The sequence below is a fragment of the Megascapheus bottae genome, chromosome 16, assembly GCF_031878675.1.
Source record: "Megascapheus bottae isolate mThoBot1 chromosome 16, mThoBot2.hap1, whole genome shotgun sequence".
Taxonomy (NCBI): domain Eukaryota; kingdom Metazoa; phylum Chordata; class Mammalia; order Rodentia; family Geomyidae; genus Megascapheus; species Megascapheus bottae.
The window spans coordinates 46,619,360-46,630,742 of record NC_143524.1 but is presented as its reverse complement, the minus strand read 5'-3'; the positions used below and the strand labels follow the sequence as shown (position 1 = coordinate 46,630,742).

The 11,383-nt window shown below is 49.2% G+C and overlaps 1 protein-coding gene across 1 annotated transcript; it reads right to left on the bottom strand.

Annotated features, from left to right (window-relative positions):
- Positions 1-2,135: 2,135 nt before the first annotated feature.
- Positions 2,136-5,085, bottom strand: B3gnt6 (UDP-GlcNAc:betaGal beta-1,3-N-acetylglucosaminyltransferase 6). Its single transcript, XM_090349120.1, has one exon. The coding sequence runs from the start codon at positions 5,083-5,085 to the stop codon at positions 3,898-3,900; it is 1,188 nt and encodes a 395-aa protein (XP_090205246.1). The 3' UTR covers positions 2,136-3,897.
- Positions 5,086-11,383: the final 6,298 nt, after the last annotated feature.

The following is an 11,383-nucleotide window of genomic DNA, read 5'->3' as shown; positions in this document are numbered from 1 at the left end:
AGTCAGCACTGAACAGGGGAGTGGGGTGGAGGCCTATGGCTGAAGAAGGTGCTCAAGGGGTCTTGGCTATGCCTGAGGCCTTGAGGTATTTAGGTCTGGAGGGCAACGAGGAAGAGGTGGATCTGTGTCCCTTGGTACCTAGGGACAGAAGCTGTGGCTGAACAAACTTAAGGGCCAGACATTCTACTGCCTGAGAGCCCAGAGGTGTGGGCGATGCTCACCCTCTGGACCCCCATTTCAGCAGGGGCTAGGTGAGGACTGCTGGAAGGAGCCTCAGCACTGAAGCATCTGTCTGCATCCTTGAGAGCTCACGTGGGAGCTGGGGATCCCACAGGCTTCGCCAGCACAGATGCTCATATCATCTCCAAGCTTCACAGCACCTACTTACAAGACGGCTTTAACCTAAGTCCCCTGCCTTTCTGATCCCCGACTTCCTCTCGGTCACGCCCCTAGCACACCAAGGCCACCTCTTTCAACTCTAATTACCTTGTCAGCCTCCATTTATTTCTTCTTGGGGTGAGTGCCCCCTGGCCACCCTTTCCCATTATTCCCTGCCCTCTTCCCTGCCCCTCTTCCCCGCTTCCTCTCACCCCAGCAGCCTTGTGCAAATCCACATCCCATATCTTTCTCTTGCTTAAAACTGCAGAGAGCAAGAGAAAAGCTCCAGAATGGCATTTAAAAACTGATGTCATTTTTCTGTTCTTGGGAGCATCAGGATTAATCTTCTGGAAAGACTGTTCTGTTGAGAGAAATGCATTAACGGAGCTGTTTGTCATTCTGAGGCTGCTCGGGGTGTAGGCTATGGGGGGGGGGACAACCCTCACCAGGACAGAATTAGTCTGTAAATGACTGTCCCAGGGTGGAGAGGGCCCATCTCTGAAGAAATTGTTAGAATGTTGATTTAACGCAGAGAGATTGGCACTTTTCCCAGAGCTGTAGGGCAGAGGGAGGGCCAACCCAGCTGTGGGAATTAACCCCATGAGGATAACGGTCAAACTGCTATCTGCCTCCTAATGGTAGACGCCTGCAGGCCTGGGCCTGTGGCCTCCAGGCTTTGGAGGGAGTGGACATTTTGTGTGGTAGCTAGGCAGGGGTCAGGGCCCAAGGACAGCAGACAGGAAGACTGGCAACTAGTTTTTTAGGCCCAACAGACCTTGGATGTGTCATTCTAGCCTGTTTTCACATCTGCCAAGTGGGAATGATAAAATACTGTATTTTTAAAATGTTATGTGTATCTGTTTTTAAAAATTCGTTTGAAGTGCCTTTTTTCTATTAGCAATGGTGTTTTTCATTTTTTGTACTTACTTCTTGGCAGGACTGGGCTTTGTAGTCAAGGCCGTGCACTTGCTTAGCAGGTGCTCTAACTCGGAGCCTCATTCAGCCCAGTAGTAGTGTTTTTTTTTTTTTCTTTTTTCCTAGTCCTGGGACTTGAACTCTTGGCTTGAGTGCTGTCTTTGAGCTTCTTTTGCTCAAGACAAGCACTCTACCACGAGAGTCACAGTTTCACTTCTGGCTTTTTTCAGTTTATTGGAGATTAGTCTCATGGAGTTTCCTGCCCGGGCTGGCTTCGAACCTTGATCTTCAGATCAGTCACTTGAATAGCTAGGATTACAGGCATGAGCCACCAGCACTTGGCTGAAGTGGTAGTTTTTAAAAATAACTTTTCATCTACTCAAGAGGCTTAGTCTGGAAGCCCAGGCAGGAGGTTTTTGCTAGAGTTATAGGCTGGAAATTTTAGTACACTTTCTTACTAATTTAACTGGTTGGGGGTGATGTGTGTTTGGGAGTGGGTGGAGTCTATATAGAGTAGCCGGGTTTGTTTTTTTTTTTAAGGTAGTGTACTGCCCCCTAGAGGGAGATTTGGAAATAGTGAAGTTTGTTGTTTTACCCAAGAAGTTTATACATCAGCATGCATTTTATTTTAATAAATGTTTTTTGTTTGTATTGGATAGTAAAACTAAACCACTATCGTGTGTGTGTCTGCTGGTACTGGGGCCATTCAGGGCCTGGTCTCAAGAACTTCTCTCCTAGGCTAGCTTCAAACCTTGATCTTCAGATCTCAGCCTCCTGCTAGGATGAAAGGCATGAGGCACAAGTGGTGGGCTATCTTGAGTTTTTAACAATATGTGGGCAGATTGCATGTTAGGCATTGTTAGAAAATGGGGAATATATAATGGATGTTGACTTTTTTTGTCCTTTTTGCTAGGCAAGCACTAGCTACATACCCACCCCTGAATTTGAATTCTTTTAAAAGCTTCCCATACAGTCTGATGCTCACATTTCTCTTTATGTGATTGAGTGTTGGGATGGTACGCTGGTCTGCGCATACATACTAGGTAAACAAGTCCTTTACTGTTGAGCTATATGGTCCAGAGCCATATCTTTCACCCTGGGATGATTTTCTAATGTTAAATTCACCTGGATTTTCTGTGAAAATCCATCTAGGTCTGATACTTTTTTTTGGTTATTACTGCATTTGTCTTCTGGTATCATGTCCCCCTTTCTCTCCCTTATGTCTTTCTCTTTTCTTTCTTCTTCTCGCTCTCTCTGGTTCCTGTGATGCTCCTGCTTCAACCTCCTGAGTGTTGGCATTTCTCAGTGCTACCACACCCAAATACTTCTAGCATTTATTTTTTTTTGGTCAGTGTGGGGCTTGAACTTGGGGCATGAGTGCTGTCCTTAAGATCTCTGGTTCAAGGTAAGCACTCTGCCACTTTGAGCCACAGCACCAGTTCCGGCTTTCTGGTGGTGAATTGGAGGTGGGTCTCACAGACTTGTGTGCCTGGCTTTGAAATGCAATCCTCTGATCGCAGTCCCCCGAGTAGCTAGGATTATGGGTGTGATCCACCAATGCCAGGTTTCTAGAATTTTTAATTTTTTTGACAGTCCTGGGGCTTGAACTCAGGGTATTCTCAAGGCTAGTGCTCTACCACATGAGCCACAGCACCACTTCTGTCCTTTTCTGTGTATTTAGTACCGAGGAATCAAACTCAGGGATCGTGCAAGGCAGGCACTCTACTATCACTAGGCCATGCTCCCAGCCCTCCAGAATTTTTTATATAGCGTCCTCCTCCCCCACCCCGTTTGTGATACAAGGGGGAAAAGAATGGGCCTGGGCTTCACACTTGGGAAGCAGATGCTCAACGGCTTCAGCCACACCTCTGCCGCTTTATGTTCTAATAATTTTTAAATATGGTCTTAAGCCAAAATTCTCCTATGCCTTCTATGTTACTAAGCCAACCGGTGTGCCACCACACCCACCTTATTGTTTGAGATGGGTCCTTGCTATATATTTTCTTTGGATCTTTTTTTTTTTTTTGCCAGTCCTGGGCTTGAGCTCAGGGCCTGAGCACTGTCCTTGGACTTTCTCAAGGCTAGAGCTCTACCACTTGAGCCTCAGCACCACTTCTGGCTTTTTTCTAAGTATGTGGTTCCGAGGAATCGAACCCAGGTCTTTGTGCATGCTAGGCAAGCACTTTAACCACTAGGCCAAACTCCAGGCCCCTTTCTTTGGATCTTTATATCCTGAGTTTTTAGGGTTGTAGGTGTGAGCCACCCCATTCTCATTTTATAGGATTTTTGCATTTATCTTCTTGAACAAGACTGGTGCACAATCTTGCCAGCATGTGAGCACTGGGAGATTTAAATAACCAAAGTTACAGTGGGTCCAGGTCTCCAGACCAGTAAAGCCCTGGATGATGGGGTGGGGAAAGGGAAGGAGGTGGGACAGGAAAATAAGACACTAGTATTTCCAACATTTCTTCCCTCAACGATCTCAGTGAGATCCTATCATCAGGCATCACAGCGTGCGTGGAGCGTCCCACGCGGGGGCCCTGGTGGTTGAGGCCGTCCATCTGTGCACCGACAGCCCCCCCCCAACCCGCTCCCCGGAGGTCCTTAGGGTACCCTGTGTCCCCGGATGCAACTCAGCGCCGGGTCGTGCAGCGCCTTCCACATGAGCAGCATCTCGTAGGGCGCGAAGCGGTGCACGAGCAGCAGCTCTCGGTACACGCAGGGGTCGAAGGAGGAGCGCTGGACGCCCGGAAGCTGCACCCCGAAGGGCCGGATGCCCTCGTGGCTGCTGGGCTCCAGGCTGGCGCGCTGCAGACACATGCCCAGGAAGGCGTCGTCGATGGGGAAGAGCGGGGTGCGGCGGGCGGCGGCGCGCAGGGCCTGGGCCGTGTGGCGGGACAGGAGGAAGCCGCCGCCGCTGCAGTACACCGGGTAGGCCTCGCCGGGGAAGAGCTGCGGGGGCACGAAGTACTTGCTGCGGGGGTCGCGGATGGGCACGGAGCCGTCCATGAGCTGCCCGGTGAAGAGGTGACGGCCCGGGGCCTGCCCCTCCAGGAAGCGGAGCACGTTGGCCGTGTGCACGAAGACGTCGTCGTCGCAGCTGAGCAGGAAGCTGGCGCCGGGGCAGCGGGCGGGCAGCCAGTCGAGCAGGTGCAGGTGCTTGAGCGACAGGTTGAGGAAGGTGTCGCTGAAGTCCCACTGCAGCACGTCGCCGTGCTCGCGCGCCTCCAGGCCCACCAGCTCCGTCAGCCCCGGCGCGCGCGCCGCCTCCTCGGGCGTCGGGGTGCCCAGCAGGAAGAGGCGGCGCACGGGCCGCCCGCCGCCGCGCTCCCGCCCCCACGTGCGCCGGATCAGCTCGCGCCGCTCGTAGTGCGCAGGCGCCGACTTCACGGCCAGCAGCAGAAAGACCTGGCGGCCGCCGCCCGCGCACTTGCTGGGCGCGTCCCACAGCGGCGGGAAGCGGCGGCAGTGGCGGTACTGCAGGAAGTCCTGGATCCGCGCGGGCAGCTGCCAGAAGCCCGCCGTGCTGTTCGCTACTGAGGTGTTGGCCAGGCACCGCGGTCCCTGGGGCGGCGCCCCCGGCTGCCCTGCGGCGGCGGCGGGGGAGTGGAGACCCTCGGTGCGCCCCTCCCCCTCCCGCCTCTCCCCCCCCTCCTCCTCCCGCCTCCCCTTCCCCTCGTCCGGGGGCCGCGGGGTCTCGAGGAGCCACAGGTGCAAGGCCAGGAAACTCACGCCCACCAGGAGGAAGGCCAGAGTCATGGGATTCATAGCTCTGCGGCAGGGAAGAGCCATCTGGGGGGAGGGAGGGGGGAAGAGATGGGTAAATCGAGGCAGAGATGAGGCACAAGTCCTTGGCATCAGATGGCACGCCACTCCCAACACCACGGCACATCTGCGGGAACCCAGCCCTCTGTAACTGCGCTCGTAAGAGCCAACAGCATCCCAGGCTCAAGAAAACACGGAGCGTCCCAGGTGTCCAGGCTGTGTGCCCGTAGTTCCAGCTCCTCCTGGGCCAGAGATCAAGAAAAGTGGGTGGGCTAACAAGCACCCCCCCCATTTCAACACTGCAAGCCAGTTGTGTGCTGGCCTGAACTGCAGTCCTATTGGTGTAGGAGCGCAAAACCTCAAGACTGTGGCTGGAAAATGACCGAAGTTAAAAAAAAAAGGATTAAGGTGCGGCTCAAGGGGTGGTTGGAACATTTGTCTAGCAAACCAGAGGTCCTGAGTTAAAAGCAAAAACAAACAAAAACTACAAAGAAGGGAGGAAGGACGGGATGAAGCGTTAGTAGATTATTACTCTGCAGGGTGGGTGTGACAATAAGGAAATATATAGCCACTGTGAGAACACCAAGGTTAGGATTTTTGACCCTCCAGCTCCACCAGTTTCTTTTTTCTTGATAAAATTGTGTTGGGGCCGGGGATTTGGCTTAGTGGTAGAGTGCTTGCCTAGCATGCATGAGGACCCCGGTTCAATTCCTCGGTACCACATACATAGAAAAAAGCTGGAAGTGGTGCTGAGGCTCAAGTGGTAGGGCTCTAGCCTTGAGAAAGTCCAAGGACAGGGCTCAGGCCCTGAGTTCAGGCCCCATGACTGCCCCCCCCCCAAAAAAAGAAAAAAAATGGTGTCGGTACTCAGGCTTAAACTTAGGGCCAGGGCACCATTTCTTAGGTGTGTGTGTTTTTGTTGTTTTCCCCCCTCAAGGTAGGCACTCTACCACTTGAGCAACAGCTCCATTTCCAGCTTTTTGGTGGTTAACTGGAAATAAAGAGTATCATGAACTTTCCTGTTTGGCTGATGTCAAACCCCAATCCCCAGCGTAGCTAGGATCACAGGCCTGAGTTGCTAATGCCGTGCTACAACCACTTTGATGCAACCTGAACTGTCCTCCCCTATCCCAGAGTTGTCCCAGAGTGTCACTGCCCTGTGTTGTTCAAGCCAGAATCCTTAATTGGCTTCTTTCCCTCATTTCTAGACCAGTTATTTCTAAATATTTCAGCATCCTGTATGCATCCATTCCCTCTGTCAACTGGCCAATCCAGGCTATCAGATGAATCCCGCTCAGAAGAAGTAGCCTTCTGACTACTCTCTCCCTTCTTCCCTTCCTCCCAGACCCTCTTGTGCTAGTGGGAGTGATCTTTGAACAATGTTGATATACATGTCATTCATTTATTCCTCCAGGCTTCCTGGGAGCCATCAACCACATTATATAGCCTACCACCAAGCTTCTTCCTAAGAGCTTTTCCTGGTGTGAGTCCTCACATGAACTGACTTTCCTTCCTCCCTGTTTCCCGTCCGTTGCTGCACTGGCAGAGACAAATCCTTGGGGAAAGTTTTGTGGTATTCAAAGCACTTTGTTAGTCATTCCTAGGTTGCCTTCCCTACTAGGCTGGAAGCACCTTGAGTGCAAGGCTGCATCTCTTCTGTTCACTCCTGTGCCTCAGTGTTCTGCATAGACTCAGAGGGAGGTTGACACAACAGTGGATAGGTGCTGGTCATTTGAATTCAAATTCCAGGGGCTGGGAGTTTGGCCTCGTGGTAGGGTGCTTGCCTAGCATGCACCAAGACCTGGGTTCATTTCCTTGGTACCACATACATAGAAAAAGCTGAAAATGGTGCTGTGGCTCAAGTGGTAGAGCGCTAGCCTTGAGAAAGCCCAAGGACAGTGTTCGGCCCTGAGTTCAAGCCCCAGGACTGGCAAAGAAAAAATTGAATTCAAATTTAATCTCCACCATTTTCTATCTGCATAATTGAGCATGTACCTACGTCTTCAAATTTATTATATATTTTTTGTGGGTCATGGGGCTTGAACGCTGTGCTTGGGTGCTGTCCCTGAGCTCTTCAGTTCAGGGCTATCACCTTACCCCTGGCGCTAGCTACAACCTCACATCCCCTTTTCTAGAGATTAATTGGAGATAAGAGTCTCAAAGTCTGGGCTGGGAGTTTGGCCGAGTGGTTAAAGTGCTTGCCTAGCATGCATGAAGACCTGGGTTCGATTCCTCGGTACCACATACATAGAAAAAAAAGCCAGAAGTGGTGCTGAGGCTCAAGTGGTAAAGCTCTAGCCTTGAGAAAGTCCAAGGACAGTGCTCAGGCCCTGAGCTCAAGCCCAGGACTGGCAAAAAAAAAGTCTCAAAGTCTGTAGTGCCCAGGCAGGCTTTGAACTGTGATCCTCAGGTCTCAGCCTCCTGAGTAGCTAGGATTATAGGCCTCAGTCACCTCGCCCGGCTTAAAAGTTATTTTTTTATAACTTTTTTTTTTTTTTGCCAGTCCTGGGGCTTGAACTCTGGGTCTGTGTACATCCTTGAGCTTTCTCAATTCTAGTACTCTACCACTAGGCCAAGCACTAGTCCTCTATCACTTGATTTTTGAGGCAGGGTGTATGTAGTCCCATGATAGTCTTGAACTTAAGAGCCTCTTGCATGAGCCTCTCAAATACTCAAGACTATCAGGCATGTGCAACCTCATCTAGCTTCTTAAGAATTTCTGGATGGTGCTAGTGGCTCACACCTGTAATCCTAGCTAAACCAGTAGGCAGAGATCCATGAGACTCTTATCTCCAATTAACCACCAGAAAACCAGAAATGGCCCTGTGGCTCTAAGTGGTAGAGGGCTAGCCTTGAGTGCAACAGCTCGGGGACAGCATCCAGGCCCTGAGTTCAAGCCCCACAACAACAACAACAAAGAAGTTTCTGTGAGGGTCAGATGCAGTGGCTCATGCCTGTGATCCTAGCCATATGGAGAAGGACCTGGGCAAAGAGTGAGACACTCTCTCCCCCCATCTTCAAAACCAAGCTGGGGAGCCAGTGAGTTCCTATCTGAAAAATAAAGCAAGGACTGAGGGACGTGGCTCAAAGTAATAGCGTGCCTGTCTAGCAAGTCCAAGACCCTCCCTGGTAAAGAAAAAGGAGAAGGAGGGGGTGGGGAGGAGGAAGAAGGCAGCTAAATAATGTGTGTAGTCAGGTGCTGGTGGCTCACGCCTGTAATCCTAGCTTCTCGGGAGGCTGAGATCTGAGAATATCCGTTCAAGGCCAGCCTGGGCACTAAAGTTCGTGAGACTCTTAATCTCCAGTTAACCAGCAGAAAACTGGAAGTGGCACTGTGGCTCAAGTGGTAGAACACTAGCCTTGAGCTGAAGAGCTCAGGGACAACACCCAGCCCCAGAGTTCAAGCCCTATGACTGACAAAAAAAATTGTGTGCAAAGAATTTAGCATAGCACTTGGCACATAGTACTTGGTGTATATTAGCTGTTGTAATTGTGCCAGTCAAGAGTTGTTGAAGGACTACTCTTCCTGGAGTGTGCACTCAATGTTTTCTGGCAGAGTGGTCTGCACACAGTAGGGATTACTGAATTGAACTGGGATCTAGTGCATACAAAATGGATGAAAGCTATATATAGTTGTCACTTGAAATGGCATAGAGGTTAGGTGGCTAAATGAAGAAGGGCAGCAGTTAGGTACTGGGATAGAACCAAGCTGCGTCCCAGGAGAAAAGGGACAGCAAGGTGAGCTCATTTTTATATATATTCAATGTATAGTCCAGTGCCTGGACTCCTTGGGACTCACAATAGTACACTTCACTGGCTCAAAAAATAAAACAAGGCAATAGAATCCAAATTGCAAACAAGTAGGCATTGAGTCCCAGCTCCTTTTATGAGTTAGCTAACATTCTAGGTTCCAGTTCTTCATCTGGAAAATTGAGGATGTTAACATTTGTCTTTCAATGAAATAAGAAAACATTTGTGTGATGCAGAACTGCCTTACAAACGCTTTTTAAAAAATTACTAAAAAGTCAATAAGCATAAAAAATCCTCCATAAAGCATTAAAAAAAACCCTACCCACCATAAAGCATAAAAAACATCCACCATAAAGCATTAAAAAAAACCGACTGACCATAAAGCATTTAAAAAATATTCTGAGGGAATGGCATAAATGGTAAAGCACTTGCTTAGCAAGCATAAAGTCCTGTGTTCAATCCCAGTATTACCAATAAAAAAGTTTTCCTATCCATCCATAGTGGTACATACCTGTAATACCAGCCACTTGGAAGGTTGAGATAGGAAGTTTCAGGCCAGCCTGATAAAATCCCAGTACTAGCACAAAAAAAGTAGGGGTGAAAGAAACTTGGAGTGCGTGTGAGTGTGGGCAATAAAAGGAGTACTGATCAAGATGCATTGTACTCAGAAACTTAACAGGTTGAATTATAACCCTTTTGTACAATTAAAGATGCTAAAATCATAACTAAAAAGAAAACAGGAACACAGAAATTGAAGAGCTGGTGGTGTAACTCAAATAGAGTACTTGCCCAACATATCGGAAATCTGGAGTTCAATCCCCAGCAACCCTCAAAATACATGGGAACAAAAAAGGAAAACATTCCTCCTTCACATTTCTAAAAAATACAATGAATGGGGGCCAGAAGCTTGGCCTAGTGGTAGTGTGCTTGCCTAGCATGCATGAAGACCAGGGTTCAATTCCTCGGTACTACATACCTAGAAAAAGCTGGAAGTGGTGCTGTGGCTTAAGTGGTAGAGCTCTAGCCTTGAGAAAGCCCAAGGACAGTGCTCAGGCCTGAATTCAAGCCCCAGGACTGGCAAAAAAAAAAATAACACAATGAATTCAGTCGTACTGCAGAAATTGCATTTCAACGAAACTGGTTCCTTTGATGAATGTGATCCAGGAACCTGGATCACAGCCAGCTTTCAATATCTAACAGACAGTGGTGTGGGGCCACGCCCTCCCTCTACAGAAGGTAGCGCAGGCTCACTCACCACTGTGTTTAGATGCTACACTGCCACCTGAGGTCTTGGTTTACGGTGGAGCTTTGGGCATGCCTTCTGTGGTTGTTTTTGCTGGACCATCATTTGCTCCTGGTGCCCTGAAACCCCCCTACCTTAAGTTTTGCTGTTCTCCACTGGCCCTGCTCCCTTGTCTCTTGGGACTCAGTTTCAGTACCACCTCCTTCAGGTCATCTCCTGGTAAGTCCAGGCCAAGAGATCCTGTCTCCTTGGTGCAAAATTGGTGAAAAGGGACTTCTTTGGCTTTTTTTTTAAAGTGGGATCTTGAGCAAGTAGTTTATCGCCGTGTCCCAAGATTTGGAGTTAATAAGGCACTTAGAACCATAGCTGCCATATAATTAAGCATTAAGAGAATATTAACAGTGGACTGACTGGGGCCGAGGTAATCATGCTGGTGTGGGAAAAGTCTAGCCTTCTCACATGGTTCTCAGACCAACCTTTCTGGGCCTCTTTATTGCCCTATACTTGTAATACTGCTCACATTGCCCAGAATTCTCTCCCCTTCATTTCTAGGAACTGCTTTGGCTCTCTGATTGAAAATCCAGGTAGTTGGAACACATATTCCTGGCCACCCATCAGCCCCTCAGAACCCCAGGAATTTCAGAAGTCCTTGCCCAGCAGATAGGAAGCCTTTGTTACTACTGGGGCTTTGACCTCAACCCCCTAGTGTTCAGAAGCCTGAACCCCTAGGGAGGGGTGGCGGTGCACTGGACTCAAGCAGTCTGGGTCCTAGTAACTCTTCCCCTGGTCTCCTTGGTTCTTGCTCTAAAAAGGGAGTGGGGAGATGGAAAAATAATGTCTCCTCAGTAGGAAGAAACCCAGATCCCTTTCTTACCTTGGATGTCTGAGAGAAGAGAATTAGGCACAGGCCATTCCAGGCTGGGTTCCAGTCTTTATTTCATACAACTAGGCTTTCACACCCAGGACTGAGGCTTGGTTCAAGGTTCATGCTTTTGACCAATCTGCCTTCTCCATCAGGAAGCACGGGACTGCTCAGCTTGCTTGCACTGTATGGTTATGATATCATCCCTTCCTGGAGCCTCTTCTTGATCTTTGGCCAATTTGTCCACAGACACAATTACGTAGGAATTATTTAATACTGTATTGTAGGACTCAGTTTTCCTGCTAGCTCATGAGCTATTCCAGGGTCTGCGCTTCTTTTTTTTTTTTTTAATTTTTTTATTGTAATTAGTAAAAGGGTTACATGATATTTGCCAGGTAGAAGGTGCATTAATTCACATACATTGATACCCTTTCACATGTCTTGGTACCCATTTCCCTCCGCCCCCACCC